This window comes from Anas platyrhynchos, chromosome 1, assembly GCF_047663525.1.
Source record: "Anas platyrhynchos isolate ZD024472 breed Pekin duck chromosome 1, IASCAAS_PekinDuck_T2T, whole genome shotgun sequence".
Lineage (NCBI taxonomy): Eukaryota > Metazoa > Chordata > Aves > Anseriformes > Anatidae > Anas > Anas platyrhynchos.
Genome location: NC_092587.1, coordinates 54229892 through 54246320, shown reverse-complemented (window position 1 = coordinate 54246320; position 16429 = coordinate 54229892). Strand labels below are relative to the sequence as shown.

General features: G+C 60.7%; 2 protein-coding genes across 2 annotated transcripts; both read right to left on the bottom strand.

Annotated features, from left to right (window-relative positions):
- Positions 1 to 1486: 1486 nt before the first annotated feature.
- On the bottom strand, positions 1487 to 14097 carry KCNJ4 (potassium inwardly rectifying channel subfamily J member 4). Its single transcript, XM_027450596.3, has 3 exons — positions 13717 to 14097; positions 5422 to 5596; positions 1487 to 4424 (listed from the first exon to the last, which is right to left on the bottom strand). Exons 2-3 carry the CDS (start codon positions 5457 to 5459, stop codon positions 3095 to 3097), a joined length of 1368 nt encoding a protein of 455 aa, XP_027306397.2. The 5' UTR covers positions 5460 to 5596; positions 13717 to 14097; the 3' UTR covers positions 1487 to 3094.
- Positions 7169 to 8647, bottom strand: LOC101797228 (endosome associated trafficking regulator 1). The gene has a single exon (XM_038173150.2). The coding sequence runs from the start codon at positions 8394 to 8396 to the stop codon at positions 7260 to 7262; it is 1137 nt and encodes a 378-aa protein (XP_038029078.2). The 5' UTR covers positions 8397 to 8647; the 3' UTR covers positions 7169 to 7259.
- Positions 14098 to 16429: the final 2332 nt, after the last annotated feature.

Sequence of the window (16429 nt, the reverse complement as noted above, 5' to 3'; positions counted from 1 at the left end):
AGACCCCACAAACTGCCCTTTCACCTCTCCCCCTCCTGCTCAGCCCGCTTTCCCCTGTCCCAGCTCCCCAGCTTGAGCACAGGCCTCCTGCCGCGGGGGGTTTCCGATAGCAGCACTCCATTAGGGCCCAGCTCCGCGCTCACCCCAGGCAATGGCAAAATTCCCATTGACTTAGTAGGGCCAGGAGCGAGCCCTTAATGGCCTGGGAAGAAGGGGAAGAGGCATTTTGCAGCGCAGAGGTCACCAGCCCACATGCAGCTGGCTGCTCTCTGCTCCGGGACACAACGGAAGAGGAGCTGGGTGAAAAAAAAGAAAAAAAAAAAAAAAAGCAGGTTTGTTCAGAAACGAGAACATTTTCAACGTGATTTCCCGGTCACGGAAATCCAGACCCATTTTTTTTTTCCCTGTTTGAAACTATTATCGTGTTCCTTGACAATATTTTTAGCCGCAGTCGTGTATCAAAAACGTTTCGCTGAGCAAGTTTTGGGGGGAGCTGAAAGGTGCCAGCGACGGTCTCTTTTCAAAAGGGTTGGCTGGAAGTGTCACCAAAAATAAAGCATGAAACAAGTTTGCTCGAGTGTCATTTCAAACAACAACAATGTTCATCCGAGAGCTGGCAGCAGCCAGCGCGGCACAGTTAGCTGTCATGGGGTGCAGGATCTGAGCCAGTGCCTGGATCTCATTCATAGGGGAAAAAGCCCTTCCTCTCCCCGTGAGCTTTCTGAGGTTTGAATAGCTTTCAACAACGAGCCACTGCAGAAATGATCCCTCCACCAGGAGCGAGGGAGCACACAGAGGGGTCTTCTCTGGAGAGCACAGGAGCAGAAAGCATCCCCTACCTGAACGGCTGTGGTGTAGGGTGGTTTATGGCCACGTGTGACATATGCGTGTGTCCCTAGGCACGAGTGCTTGGTGATTTGGGGGCTCACAAGGAGGATGAAGGACGCACCTACCTCTGTGCGTTGACAAAGCGGGGCTCCCAGGAGCGACCAGGCTGGGGGATCATCACCCCCAACACTTCCCTGCCCCCAAAAGGATGCTGTGCCTTGGCGGGGGGGGTGCCCAGCCACGTGGGTTCCCCCTTTTTGGGAACCGTGTCCTGGGTGCTCGTGTCCTCGCACACCGAGTCCTTCCCTCTCGGTCCATTAGTTTGTTTCCACTGCCATGGCCAGCGACAGGCGGCCGGCTCTGAAAGCTGTATTGAAAGCCAGGTCAATACCAGCCCCTGTTTATTCCCTCTGGGGGAAATAAATAAATAATGAAGGGAGGGAGGGAGGGAGGGAGGGGCTTTGTTAATTAGCAGCGGGGAGGGGAGGTGGGACAGGGACACAGGTGGAGAAACAAGGCTGGGTGGCCAGCCGTAGGTGGGAAAAGCCAGGAGGCTGTGTGGGAAACAGGCTGCTCTTGCTTCTTGTACCAATCCTGAACCGCTATCGAGATGCTGGCTTTCTGCTCTGTAGGTCAGGGCTGGGGTGGGACATCATTTCCTCAGCCGTTTCCCTGATAGCACCTCTGTTAGGTGCCCAGGGCGGCTTCTTGAGCTAGCCATTTGTCTTCCCATCCTCGTATCGTCCTACAGTATCACATGAGTGATCCTGCTGCTCCTAAAGGCAACGTCTCGCCAAGCTTTTGTGCCTTCTGTGCAATGATAGAAAAATGATGTTGGGTCTAGCAGTGGCTGATGCCCTCCCTTTATGTATCCCAGTTCTTACTTGTCCCTAGCAATTTGGGGATGGGTGGGTTTTTGTCTTGTTTGTGTGTGTGTTGAGCCTTACATCTAGGGCAGTGTTGAGCACATCTCTGCCTCTTCATCAAGCACACCCCTGAGCCTTTCTTGGGCAAAACTCCTGTTATCTCCGAAGCAGGCAGGGTTGCTTGACCCATCCTATTGGAAAACCGAATGCAAATGCATCCCTCCCTCCACGCATGGTGTGTGCAACATATCCTAGCCCCAGGCACACTCTTGGAGCCTCTTATGGCAGGTCTTTCCCAGAGAGGCCCAGAACGAGGGGGCCTGGAGGCACCGATGCCATACCAACAGCAAACACCAGCACTCATCAGTCTCTACACCGGGCTGCAGCCTTGGGGTCTCCCCTTCGCTTCCAAACCTCCCCCTGGGATATTCGACTTTATTAAAAATAAATAGTTACAAATTCAGTTTTACAGCTGATGGCAGCAGGGAGGAGAACGGAGGAGGTGGAAGGAGCACGGAGAGGTTCTGCTGTCCACTCAGGTCACTTGTCTGCCGTGCCAGCCGTGCCGTGCCGGCAGCAGTCCGGGCGTGCAAGCACAGGGCCCTGCCTCCCCTGCCAGGCGTCTTGGGGAGCAGCAGGACGCGTATTTCGGGAGGGCCGGGAGAGCTGGGACTGAGTCCGTGGAGCCGAGCTGCTTCTGGAGGTGACGGGCGCCAAAAGCCGAGGAGAGCGCAGAGCGGGCTACGTGCAGCGTCCTTCTCTCCTCGCTTGGCGTTTTCAGTGGAAGAATATGGATTTTGGTTCTTCGTCTGGTTTATGTACAAAGAAAGTCATGTGCAACAAGCAATGAACATGCAAGCAAACCCCTCCCTCCAGAGCCTTCCCCGCTCCCTCCAGGAGTCCTAAACTCTCCTGTCCATTCTCATCTGGTCAGGGCTTAGGTATCACCATTCCTCTCCTCGTGACAATCGTGATAGCCACGGGGCCTGCCCACGTTGGGAGGGGCCAGAAAGTCTGTCAGTGTCTCAGCCGCAGAAACGATTTCGGGGGTCCCAGCCTGCCCGTTGAGGGCACGGACTCCTGTCGCCTCTCCAGAGATGAGAAACCCGGGTGTGCTCCTCTGCTGCCTCTGGGCAGGCAACGGGTCCTCGCACAAGCTGCACACCCCAGAAGGATCGCGTATCCTCACTCCTCTTCCAGGCGGTATAACTTCACGGGATGGGGAGTATATCAGAGCAGCTCCAGGCCTTGATGTACTCAGGTGCTGAGAGGTGGTCACGGGCGGGTTGTTTGTTTTTTTTTTTTTTTTTGGTGGGCGAGGGACTTATCCGGCTACGTACGGGGGCAGAACAAAGGAGGAGATGGTGGGCAATGGGTGTAGCACGGGGAGGTTGGAGGAGTTAGATGGCTGACTCCCTGCGGTACGAGATAGTATCTAGGGGCAGAGTTGCCTGGAGCCGCTCCAGGTCCAGGTGGCTTCCAAAATCCATCATCTGGATGACGCCTCCCTCTTCCTTGGTGCTGCCACCTAATGCCACACCCACTTCATCGTCGTCTTCGTCTTCGTCTTGACTGACAAGAGCCAGCTCGTTCTCATAGCAGAAGGCACTGGGAGGTGGAGGAGAAGGTAGGATAGTCATCTTGCTTTCTTGCAGCTCCCGGGCCGAGCAGCAAGGTGTGCCAGCTACCTCGTAGGTCTTGTGAAAGCGCGAATAATCCACTTTGTAGTGGTTCTTCTCCTCAAACACGACTGGTTCAAAACGGTGACCCCAGAGGATTTCGCTCGCGAGGTAAGAGCTTCGTGCCTGCGTGGTCATGGCCGTGGCTTCCACCATCCCCTCCAGGATAACAACAATCTCAAAGTTCTCCGTCTCCAACTCCTCCTTGCCAATCCCATAGAGCGGGCTCTCCTCATCGATCTCATGAACAATAATAATGGGCGAGACCAGAAATATACGATCGAGGCCCACATCATAGCCTACATTGAGGTCCCGCTGGTCCAAGGGTAGGTATTCCCCTTCCTCCGTCATGTAGGGCTTGATGAGCTGGGCTCGGACGTGGGCCTCCACAATGTGGCTCCTCCTCAGGTTGCCCACTCGCCACATGAGGCACAGTTTGCCGTCCCGCACGGAGATGACCGCGTGGTGACTGAAGAGGAGAGTCTGGGCCCGCTTCTTGGGCCTGGCCATCTTGGCCATGATGGTGCCAATCATGAAGGAGTCAATAACGCAGCCCACGATGGACTGGACCACGACTGCCATGATGGCCAGCGGGCACTCCTCCGTCACGCAGCGGAAGCCGTACCCGATGGTTGTCTGCGTCTCCACCGAGAAAAGAAAAGCCCCCAGGAAGCTGTTCACGTGCATGATGCAGGGCTTGAGGAGAGAGGGGCCACCTCCCACCGCCGGTGCGTTGAGGTCGCCGTGGAAGAAAGCGATGCACCAGAAGAGGAAGCCGAAGAAGAGCCAGGAGACCAGGAAGGCGGCGGAGAAGATCATGAGCATGTACCGCCAGCGCGTGTCCACGCAGGTGGTGAAGATGTCGGCCATGTAGCGCTGAGACTTGTTGCTCAGGTTGGCGAAGTAGACGTTGCACTGGCCGTTCTTCTTGACGAAGCGGTTGCGGTGCTTCCGCCGGGGGGCATGGCCCTTCCCGTTGCGGCTGTGCCCGTTCATGCTGCCCAGCGCGGAGACCTTGTGTCCATCCTCTTCGGTCGAGACGATGCTGTACCTGGAAGAGAAGGGACAGGCAGAGAGAGGCGTGAGGAGCAACATGTTGGCCCCGGCGTTATATAAGGCTGGGCGTTGCTAGTTCCTCCTCTGCTCTCCTCACCGACTCCATTGTGCGTTGGTGACAATGTTTATACACTTCCCCGCGCTCAGGACAATTCGGTTGCCACAGCAACGAGCGTGGCTCCCAGCATCCCGCATCCGAAGCCAAAGGTGTAATTTGGAGATCAACAACCAAAGCACTGGCAGTTTCCCTGGGAGAAACTCCCCTCTCTGGGGAGCCTTTGTCCTCCCTGCTCCCCTCCGTCACGGATGGCACCGCTGCACCTCTCCTCGCTGCCAGGAGAAGGCAGCTCCTGAGTGCTTATGTGCTGCTGGGCCTAAAGTTGCAGAGGCTGCTTAAAGGCTATGATGGCAGAAGATGCTCTGAGCCCTGAGGAGATTCAGCTGCCTCTCCCCACGTGCACAGACCCACCGAGACCACTCTGCCCTCGTCACCGTGGCCTCCCAGGACCACTAGGGCTGGCAGTGCCTCCCTCCCACCCCGTCGTGTTGACAGGTTTGCTGGATTCCTCCGGCATGGCCACCATCACCCTGGTGCCAAGCGCTCGGTGCTTAAATAGGGTGTTTTCTTCAGGGCAGCCTAACAGCTCCAGCACCATCTGCCATCCTCATCTCATTGGAAAGGGGACGCGGGGCTTCTGCAGTCCTGCTGAAATTGGCAATTTCTGGGCCAGGGCAAGTGTCCAGCACTGCATTGGTACTTTGCTTCTCCTCTGCAGCAGCCAACCCTGCTGAGAGCCAAGATCTCCCCCCACATATGGCGCGTTTCAGATTGGAGCCAGAGAAAGGAGCCATGGCTTGGAGTGGGAAAGCCCCCGGCAGGTATTTTGAGAAGGATATAGCGAGAGATGGGCTGAAGGTAGAGCCTGAGGGACCAGATGAGGCTGCCCGGACCACCTGCTGCGGCAACAGTCCTTGAGATGAAGGCTACTCACCGGTTGACTCGGACGCTGCCCATGGCTCGCTGTATCATCGGGTGTCGGGGGCCAGGGGAGCTGGAGGAGCGTGGGATCTCATGCAGCAGCACTCAGGCGGGACCGAGCGGCTCTGGGTTTCACCTCTGGCCAGCTGAGGCCCATGCTGTCATCGCCATTGCTCCTGGCTGCGTGCCTTATGGAGAAGGACAGAGCAAAACCCCGTCAAAGCCCCCCGCGAAAGCACCCGTCCTGGGTGTGTGGATGGTGCACGGGTCCCAGAGGGTCCTGGTGGTGCCAGGGGACACCACGCCACAGCCCTGCTCCAGCAGGTGAAGGGCCGATGGACGCAGGCCTGGTTCACCCACAGCCCCCAGCCCCCAGCCCAGGTAGAGGTGCTGGCAGGCTGGTCACCGCTCCGCAGATCAAGGACACGAGAGTTGAGCAGCTTGCAGGGCCCCTGCCCTGAGCCAATATATTAATATCATAGCTTACACGAGGGCGAGAGCTCAGCCAGCCTAAATACCCCGCACACAAGGACTAACAAAGCACGGACACACGCGGCGGTCCACAGGGATCTCCGTCAGCCCAGCCTGACCCAGAGGGCGTTTAATCCCAGGGAGTGCAGAACATCCCCAACCCCCCAACACCACCATTTTAAAGATGGGAAGGAAAGCAAAAAGTAGAGCCAAAAAGGAGAAGTGACGCAAAGAAAGAGCTTAGGGGTAGCCAAGCAGAAGCCGGGTAGAGCAAACAGACCTTGCGGCAGCCCGCGCGCACCGTGGGGAGGACGTCCAGAAGATGTTATGTCCCGACCTGGTCCTCCCCGAACTGAAGGACTGGGAGGCTGAAGGCTCGAGAGCCGACCTAGAGCTGCTGGGAAGTGAAAGGCAGCGAGGGGGTAATGACTCACCGATTAGGAAGGGCTTTGTACACCCGTGCTAATCCCGCGCTGTAACCTTTGGATTACGGCAGCAGCGCAGACACGGCCAGCCTTCCTCCCCAGCCTCACCGATGAGCAACCAGCGGTTACCATATCTCGGTCAAATCCAAGGATTTCTAGGTCAAACCTGATGTTTAGAGCTTGTTGCAAGAGTGGGGCTTCGTGTGGTTAAGAGTGACCGCCACCTTAGGAGCACAGACTGGAAGGCAGCAAGTCAGAAGCTCCAGACATCACCCCTGATGTGCAGGCACTGCCGTTGTCACGTCTCTGATGAAGGTTAATCAGCAGTCCCTTCCCCAGAAGCCAAGGTTACTGAGGCAGCTGAAGGCCTGTGGCAACACAACCGGGGCTGTTCAGAGCAGGGACGCTAGGGGACCATGAGACAGCAGCAGCCTCGTAGTTTGACACTTACCTTGTAGAGGTAAAAGTGAATTTTTGCTCCGCAAAATTCCCATCAGGGAAAAACACGGTGCTGAACTCTGCCAGCACCCACCCCTCACCACCCAACTGCATCCAACTATTTAAGAAGGGTCCCTTTGGCCAGACATGGAAAGTCCTGGTGTGAAGCTGGATAACCTACAGCAGAAACTGAGGTGGGTAACCTAAATCGGTCAGAAACCTTGAGGGATGACTAGGTGACCAAGAAAGGTCACTTTGTGCCCACAGGTGGTCCCAAAAGGATAAAGCTAAACCACATCTTTGGTGAATTTGGACAGCACTGTGCCAAAACAGCTACAGCAGTACCCACAATTCATAATTAACCACAAGGCAAGCGCTTCTGTGAAGAATAAAGGCTACCAAGATGAACACACGCAGCCCAGCGCATGAGAAAAAACATTTTTAGTGTAGGCTGGTGGGGGGAACACCCGTGGCCTCAGTCTGTGTGCTCCCCCACAGGACCCCCACAGCATTTCGTTCATGGGTCATTCTCTTCTTCAGCATCCGAAATTTTGCCTGTGGACTTCAGGAGCTCAGCAACAAAGTTCAGCGACTCCGCTCCGGAGACCAGCTGTCTGATGGACAGGTTGGCACCCGATATTATCTTGTGGAGGCTCTGCAAGGCAACGTCGATGTTGTGCTTCACCGCCCCCAGGTCCGTGGTCTGGCCTGCTCGCAGGTGTTCGTTCTCCACCTTGGAGGTCTCCAGCTCCCCCTGGAGAACGATCATCTCCTGCTTCAGCCTCTCCACGTCGCTTTCTGCCTCCAGAGCCCGCTGGGTCATGAGCTGGAGGCTCCTCTCGGCTTGCTGGACGAGCATCTGCAGCCCTTGGGCTTCTCTCTCCTCTTTGACCAGGCTGGCCTTCAGCCGCCTCTCCAGGCTGCGCACCGTGCGCGCCTGGCTCTCCAAGGAGCTCTGCATGCTCCTCACCATCCTCCTGAGCACGTTGTTCTCGTCCCGGAGCACTCTGTAGGTCAGCTGCAAGGAGGGGAGCTCCCTGTCCCCGACGGGCTCCTCCTGCTGCATGTGGGGCTCCACGGCCCTGCCGTGCTCCGGGTGGGCGAGGTACGGGTCGCTGGCGTGGGCCCACAGGGCGAAAATATCCGTCCCTGGGTGCTTGCTGGTGCCGTGCTGGAACGAGTCGTAGGGGCTGCACGGAGACGAGCTGGCAGCATGTGTCCCACGCGGCCGCTGGTGCACGGGGAGGTGGTAGGTCCTGGTCCAGCCGTCGTCCTCCTCCTCCTCCTCCGACAAGCTGCCGGCCATCTCCGTCCCCTTGTAAAACGGCTCCTGAAAGTCCTGAGCGTCCTCCTCCAGCTCCAGCGCGTGCCTGGCCAGCCTCTTGGCGTACATCCTGTTTTTCTCGCCATCCTTCACCACGCAGGAGTGTCTGGGCTTTGAGGGGAAGGCGATGGGGACGGGCCCCCCCGGATCCTCCAGCTGACTGTCACCAGAGTTGTCGCGGCCCTTGCACTGGGGCGGAGGATGCACGGAGTGGCAGGCGTACCTGTAATCATCGTTGTCCTCGTTGTCATCATCATCTTCATCCTCCAGGTCTTGAGGCTCCGGGCAGGCCCTCTCCATCGCCCCGGAGACGCCAAGCGGCCGCGACATCTTCAGGGCTGCAGGGAACGGGTGGATCCGAACCGCCCCGAGCCCCGGTCCCGCAGGCGGGTGGCACCTGCCCCGTGCCAACCTCTGCAGCCTCGGTGACACTGGCGGGGACCAGGCGGTCACTGGGGCCCCTCCATTCAAACCAGCAGGGTGCTGGGGTGCGCGCAGTGGGGAGCGGAGGCGGCAGGGAGGGGAGAACCGGGCATCTCTGTCTCTTCTAAGGGGGGTGCCCAGGAACCACCCCAGTCTGTGATGTCACCGTGCAGCTTCCATGCCCGCTGTGCCATCACGATGAAGAAGTGAGGGACCCAGGAGCTGTACCAGGGCTTTTTTTTGGCAGCGGGGTCCCGCAGAGCCCACCCAGCCCGGGGATGCTGTCGGTGGGTGGAGAGGAGCTGGCAAGCAAAGCGACCCGAAACCTCTCGTGCTGCACGGGGAGAGGGATCGGTGGCCCTGGGCAGGCAGCGCGGGGCTGGAGACATCGCTGGCAGCAAGAGCAGGCTGCTGGAGCATCGCTGCCAGCGCTGGCACCAGGCAGGGGAAGGGGACAGGGCTGGCGAAGCAGGAGCGTGCCGCGCAAAGCCGCAGTCGGGGGCACGGAGGCTGATGCGGGGAGAGGATGGAGGGCAGGGACAGAGCACGAATCGGGCTGTTATAAAGCCAGGCACCTGCTTCACTCCGTCAGCAACCTGGCAATCGCCGAGCCACGTAAAGTCCACCCCACCGGCGGCCTCAGCCCGCTGCGTGGGGATACCGCCACCGTCCCCTCTGGACAGCCCCTCGAGCACCTACCTCGGTCACCGGTGGGTGGCTGGGACCCCCGAGGCCGCCCTTGCTGCCTCCTGCGAGGCAGGAGGAGCCGAGCCTGGCTGCCGGCAGCCGAGCGGAGCGGCAGCAGCGCTTTGGGCAGGGCATCGGCCCCGCGGGCTGGCCGCAGACGGGTCCGCGCTGCGCTGCTGCCGCCCCGCTCCGTCCCCTGCTGCCAGCTGGCAGAGGGACCGCTCGCACTGCCGGCCGGCCACAGCCTCGCCGCCGCACGAGCCAGGAGACGGAGGGGTGGAAAGAAACCCGCTCACCGCTCCCAGCCCCGTGTGCCTGGGAGGCTGGGACGGCCCTGCCTGCGCAGTGGGCTCCCCAAGGTCAGGGGTCATGCCAACAGATCACCCCGTGCTCATCAGTATCCTCCCCGCCGTCCACGCCAAGGGGACACCGAGGGGGCCCGTTCATCCCCTGAGACCTAAAACGTGAGTGGGATGAAGTGGGAGGGAGCTCGAGGATGTTCCCAGCAAAAGGGGGTGATGTTCATGGCCTCAGTTATGCAGTGCTGGTTGTACAGACCAGGGGAGGAAAGTCTGGCCGAGGGCAGAGCTGCAAATCCCCACCCCATGGGAATGTGCCCAGGGAGCTGGTCCTGCCTCCAGGGACCCACGTGGAGATGGGGCAAACTGAGGGGTTGGTGGTGATTCCTGGGGAACCCTCGGTGGGCACAGCGTGGGGGCAGTGGCAGCCCCTGCAGCCGGGGGGTTGGAGAGCAGGGCCAGCAGACCGCTCTCATCCCTCCCTGCAGCCCTGCCCTCCTTCCCAGCTGCTCCCCATCTCCTGTGCCATCCACCTGGCGATGCTGGGAGCACCACGGCTGTGCCATGCTCTTTGCTTTATTGGCACAAGCCATTGCGCCAGGCCCTGAGCACTCCATCCTGGTCCACGGTGCCTGTCACTGCCCCTTTCCGAGGGATCTGGAGGCTGACGGCACCGGCAGCACGCACGGCACCAACACGACGCCTCCATCGCTTGATCCCGTGCTCCTGGTGCGTTTCCTCGCTCGTCCCAGGTCTCCTCCATCCCCTGCCAGAGCGGCTCACATTCGTCAATCTTCCCTCAGCCCCGCGGCGGAGCAGCCTGGTGAGGCAGAACAGACAGGTCCACGCCGAAGCACTCCCCCACTTCTCTTTTTATAACAGCCGTATCTGGCGCTCCAGGACGCAGGCTGCGAGCAACGCCGGCGATGGAAAAATCCCATGGTATTTTTACGCTTCGCTTTATCTGGAGCCGTCTGGCGAACGCTTCCTCCCCGTCTGTGGTCACGGCCTCCCCGACGGTGGCCGCTGCCTCCTGCCTTTCCTCCCCTTCACCTGCTGCTCCCTTTGGGGATCGGGACCCAGGCCTTGGGCAGAGCCCAGCAGACCCGTGGCCGCTTCCATTTTTTCCTCTCCATCCCCTTTGTGGCTCCATCCAGGGAGCTCCCGATCCTCCCAAACCCTCACGGGGTCGATGGCAACGCTGGAAGGGCCGCGGGGATGTGCTGCCTGCGCTCTGCAAGTCCTCCTTGGCCCCACTCCTCCCCGACGTGGCCACCGTGAGGGAGAGCAAGAGGCAAGAGGCGTAGGGCAGGTGAGGGGAGGATGCTGGAAGCAGCTCCGTGCCATTTTTACATACACACTGCTGCCTTTTCCTTCAATAATTATAAATAGATCAAGTTGGTGCCAGCAGTCCCCATCTGCCCCGCGAGGCACGGCGAGCTGACCAGCTCCTCGGCGCGACCTGCTGTCCCCAGGAGGGTTTGGTGGACGTGCCTCTGCCCGGGGTTGTGTTTTGGGGTGGAGTGAGAGAGGGGATTTTTCCCCCCTGCGAAGCCCTGGAGCCTGGGCATGGGTAATATGAAAACAAAACAAAATGATTTGAAGTTAAACCATCTCAGTGTGTGACTCAGAGCTATTCATAGCTCTCTGAAGCCAGCTGCAGCAACAGAGCCAGAAGGATTCTGCCCGTATTATTATTCCAATTACCATCTGAATTAAAAGTTTGAGCAGTGATCAGCCCACATACCGACGGGAGGGGGAGAGGAGAAAGAGGCAGAGAAAGGGAGAAAACACAGATAAAAATGGGCTAGGCGCAAAGGTCCCCGGCATGACACAGCCGGCAGCAGAGGTTGCAGCGTCCCCTCCCCTGGCCCCTGCTCCCACCCGTGGCACTCGTCCCCTGGCCCCTGGCCCTCCAGCACCAGGGACGAGGGCTTGGAGAGCACCAAAAGCCTGTCACCTCCCTGCAGGGGCAAAGCCTGCTCCTACACCCAGCCCTGGCTCAAACAGGAGGCGCCGGGGATGGGCACTCGCTCTCCTCGTAGCTGCAGGGCTCCCGACCCCCTTGTTATGGGATCTTGATGGGTTCCTGTGTCCCCACAGCACCGCCGGGCTTTCCCCAGCCCGTCCTCAGTGCCACCGCCAGCCTCTGGCATCCCCACGGCCTCCCGGCACTTGCGTGGCCGTGGCACTGCTTTCCCCCACTCTGCCTTGAAGTAAATATTGAAGCTCCTTTTTCTTTTATTTTGCCATAATTCCCTTTTCCAGCAATTCCTCAAATCAAGGGGTGATGCAGGCCGGGATGCTCGTTGCTTCGGGGCTGGCCGAGGAGAGGGGCCGGGGTCTTTTCTCGGTGTTTTTGGCAGGGGACAGCGTGGGGGGCGCCGCCTCCCTCGTTGTCACACGGCGCCAGGCTCCCGCTGGAGCTTTTCGGGAGAAATGTTGCCATAGAAATAAAGCAACGGGACAGACGGCTGGGGCAGGCAAGGAGGACCCCCGACTGGCGTGGGGACCGGCACTTCTGCCAAAAACAGGCAAAAATTGAAGGGCCTGGGAGCAAAACCAGTGCCCCCGACACCCCTCGTCGAAGCGCAGCGCCTTTGGGATCCCGCACGGAGCGAGCGGGAGCAGGGGGACGGCGCGTTTGGGGGCAGGGGATCGATGAGGACGCCACGCGGCCAGCGATCGATCCCCGGCCGCCGTCGGGTTAAGCGAGCGCGATGCGCTAAGGCAGCGACCCAGGAAAGTGGGAACTGGCTGACGGCGGATTGCAATTAAGCGCCCCGCGCCCGCATCAGCGCTGATGTCAGCCAGGGCCCCGTGGCCGTCACCGCGTCCCCCCCCGTCCCGCCACCACCCAATGCCACCCCGGGGACGTTTTGGGTGAGCACCGGGGTCCCAAGAAGCCAAATTTCTGGGGGGACCCTGGCTTCCCTGGCCAAGGAGGGGGAATGGAGGGAGAAGGGGAAGGCTGTGACCCTCTCCCGTTCATCCCCTTGGTTGCCACCCCTCGCCATCCCCGCCAGGCTCCCATTTCCACCTCCAATCCCAAATCCCAGCTAGCCTCAGTGTAATTCTTGTTGTTGTTGGCAGCCACGACCAGGGGTGGCCACGTGCTGGGGTGACTCAGGCATCGCTTCCGATGGCAAATGGAGAGGGGCACGTCCCCAAATCTTCATGGAGCCATGCTCCCTCCCTGTGCGCCTCCCCGGCCCCTCCAGGCTCCCGGTGACCCCAAGCTGATGGAGCCACGTGTAGGGCCATCCTCACGCCCAGCAGCTCCTCCAGGCATCCGACACCGTGGACAACCACGGAGGGGAGAAATGGGAGAGGGGAGGAATGGGAGAAGGAAGGAATGGGAGAAGGAAGAGGCCCCAGAGCTTTGCCATGGAGGAAGCCAAGGCTGGGTGGTGGAGACAGGAGACTGCAAGCTCCTGGAGGAGGGGGGACATCAGGGGGTGAAGGTGGCACCTGGTGACCCCCCCGTGCCACGCAAACCTGCCCGCCGACCCCACACCCGTGGGGTTTCTCTGGCATTTTGCTCGTGGCTTCCCGAGCTCCTTCACCCAAAACCTGCATCCAGAAGGCCCTGTGCACAGGGCTTGTCTGGGAGGTGCTGGGCCACCCCCGGCCAAGCTGGGACTCTAAAAGCTTCAAGGGTCAGGTCTGAAGCCCCAAAAGCTCGGTGCACAGCTGGAGAGCCCACACGTCCGCTTCAACCCCATCTGCACCCCATTTTTTGGAGAACACCTTCCCAGTGCTGTCGTACTTCTCCGGGCTGAGGGATGGAGCCCGGACCGGCGCACGCGGGCGGATGCGATGGTGCAGGCTGGCCCTCGGAGCAGGGGAAATAAAAGGCGAGCAGGAGCCAGCCCGAGGCAAGCAGGAGCTAAGCAAGCAGCGGGAGCTGCAAACACGAGCGGGTTACCTGCAAAGCGAGGGAGGTGCAGGCGGCGAGGTGAGAGGAGGAAAGTTGGGGAGGCTGGCGAAGAGGTGCGCGCTCCTGCCCTCTGCCCCGGCACGCTTCGGTAGCCGCATTCACATCTGCCGTGCACACAGGCAACTTTGTTATTCCCCGGCACACTCGCATGAAGCCACGCACATCTCGCTAAGTTATATTTATAGCCGTTCCTCAGAGCTAGCGCGGATGAAACGAGGCAGGATTTTCGCAGGAAAAAAAAAAAAACCTTCCCGTTGTCGTGCCGGCACCGGGTGCCGCACTCCCCGGCACCGTCTCTTACCCGCATCCCGCCGGGGGCCGCCTGCTCGAGCCGTGGGGAGCCAGCATCAGAGGACAGGGAGGGCAGCCGGTGCCTCCATCTCCCCACGAAACGCCTCAGCTCGCCTGGACGGAGGAACCCGGTGTGTTTCTCTTCAGCCCCCTCTCGCCTTCGGGCTGTTTCCTTTCCCGAGGAGCCCCTCGCTTGCCGTGCCCCGCTCCTCTCCTCCTGCCTCTGCCTCTCCTCAGCGTGCTTTGCCCTCGGGAGCGTCCATCCCACGAGCTCTGGTGCGCTGGCAGCTCGGCGACGAGTTCTGCTCTGCCCCCTCCTGCCCCTTCCCCTCCTGCCCTTCTCCTCTCCCCCTGCGCCTCCGCTGCTCCCCTGCTCTCTCCCCCCCAAATTTCCGCGCCGCCTCTCCCGTTCCCCCGTCCTCCCCGCTCGGTGCTGCTGCTCCCTTTCCCTGGCTGCCTCTCCCCCTCTCTGATTGCTATGCAGGCTGTAGCTAAGAAGTCAGTAACTCCGTGGTAGGCTCCAACAGCTTTCCGCTACTTTAGCCCATCCTCGCGTGTGAGCTCAGAGCCATGGAGACGCGCTGCGGGGCTGCCATGGGGGAGACCAGAGCGCAACCAGCGGCAGCGGCACGGGGACGGTGGGTGCCCCCCGGGGAAGGAAAGCCCCAAACCCTGCCGCCAGGCCATGGCGAGGGGCTGCCGTCCCCGTGGACGGGGAGATTTCTCCATCCAGAGCCCTGGTGCTGAGCTGGGACCTCGCTCTGAGCAGGGACCCGAGTCCCCAGCAGGTGCCGAGCTTGGGGGGTCTGTGCCAGGGAGCTCCCCGGGGGTCCCTGCTGCCTGCAGGACCTCAAGGGCTTCCGAGAGGTCACCCGGTGGGGACAAGCAGGAGGACGAGGGCCAGGAGGGCAGCACGCTGCCCTGCAGGGGCTGGGAGGCCTCAGCTCGCTCTCCAGCTCCAAATCCCTGCTGGAACAACACCTGGAGGGGACGGGAAAGACCAAACCCCACTGCTCCAGCATCTCCTTTAGAGGCCGTGCCCCCCCCAGCTCCCAAAATCACCCCGCGGCACGTGGGACCCCGCCGGCACCCCCCTGGTGCATTTTGGAGCGTGGTACCTGGGAAAGCAGCCCCGGGAGGAGCAGAGGGTATTTTTAGCACCTCTCGGCGCCGATCCGCAGCTGCGAGCGGGGAGCGCAGCCAGCACCCTGCAGACAGCCAGCTCCTCTCCGCTGGGCCCGCCACACGGGGCTGGCTGCCCCCCCTGTCCCCAACCTCCCCGTCCCCAAGGGGACCCACCCAGGGGGTCGTTCTCCATCCCCACAAGGGGCCAGGGCTCATCCCAAGGGCTGCCCCACAGCCTCCCGCTGTCCCCGCGCTGGCTGCGCCCCAAGGGGTGAAGCCACCCGGCACCTGCAGCCCCTCGGCTCACCCCACAACCCCACCCTGGTCTTTTTGGGGTGAAAACGGGGAGAAACGCGCCGCCGTGGCGCTTCCCTCCACCCGGGGGAATAGCTGCCACCAAGACGTGGCGTGGCCAAGGTTGCAGCCAGCGTGGCCACGGGGCTGGCCGTGGGGATGTCACGCCGGGGATGCCACCAGCCCCGGTGCCACGGCCACCCCAAGCCCACCGGCCCCGGCGTGGCTCTCACTCGCCACCCCCGCCCGTCTCCACCGGCACCGTCTTTAATAAGCAGCGTGGAATATTTTAGCACCTATGGAAAAGCCACCACAGACGGTGGTGGCAGCCGTTGCCAGGGAGACGGTCCCAAAAATAGCCCCCCCCCCCCCCCTCCGCCAACCCTTCCCGGTGCTGCTGTGGGGTGGGGGAGGCAGGGGGGCAGCGGGATGGAGGGGTGGGAGGTGGGGAGGAGGGAGGGAGGGAGGGATGGACGGATGGAGGGATGGAGAAGGGGATGGAGAGGTGGAGGGATGAATGGAAGGATGAAGGTGTGGATGGAGGAGGGGAGGAAAGGGGTGGATGGATGGATGGATGGATGGATGGATGGATGGATGGATGGATGGAGAAGAGGTGGAGGGAAGGGAAGGGAAGGGAAGGGAAGGGAAGGGAAGGGAAGGGAAGGGAAGGGAAGGGAAGGGAAGGGAAGGGAAGGGAAGGGAAGGGAAGGGAAGGGAAGGGAAGGGAAGGGAAGGGAAGGGAAGGGAAGGGAAGGGAAGGGAAGGGAAGGGAAGGGAAGGGAAGGGAAGGGAAGGGAAGGGAAGGGAAGGGAAGGGAAGGGAAGGGAAGGGAAGGGAAGGGAAGGGAAGGGAAGGGAAGGGAAGGGAAGGGAAGGGAAGGGAAGGGAAGGGAAGGGCTTTCCTGCCACACCACCCAAAGCCAACACAAGCCCTTGAGCCCTCCCTGCCCCGGGCAGACCTGACTGCAAGTAATTAAGCAGCCAGCACAGTGCTGGACTCCTCACTCAGCACCCACCAGGCTCCCCTACCACCCCCTCCACCCCACCCCATGCGTCCCCTCTCCTCGGTGCCATCGCCTTGCAGGACGGGCAGGGTCGGGAGGGGACCCTCGACGGAGCTGCTGCCACCTGGCCCCTGCTTGAGCCAACCTCTCAAAGCAGCGCAGGCAGAGAGGGAAACCCAAAAATAGAACTAAAGGGGAATAAAAAAAAAAAAAAAAAGAAACCCAACAACCCCAAATTCCCGTTTTTAATGCCAAATCCCAGCTCGCTCTCCTCCCTGTCACCCTGGCGACATTCCTTGCA

What these genes read in the sequence shown, in the direction of transcription:
- KCNJ4 (XM_027450596.3), bottom strand. Translation starts at nt 5,459, where the DNA reads ATGATACAGCGAGCCATGGGCAGCGTCCGAGTCAACCG. An exon ending in GGCAGCGTCCGAGTCAACCG is followed by an intron (nt 4,425 to 5,421) that starts GTGAGTAGCCTT and finishes CTTCTCTTCCAG; the next exon opens with GTACAGCATCGTCTCGACCG.
- LOC101797228 (XM_038173150.2), bottom strand. Translation starts at nt 8,396, where the DNA reads ATGTCGCGGCCGCTTGGCGTCTCCGGGGCGATGGAGAGGGCCTGCCCG.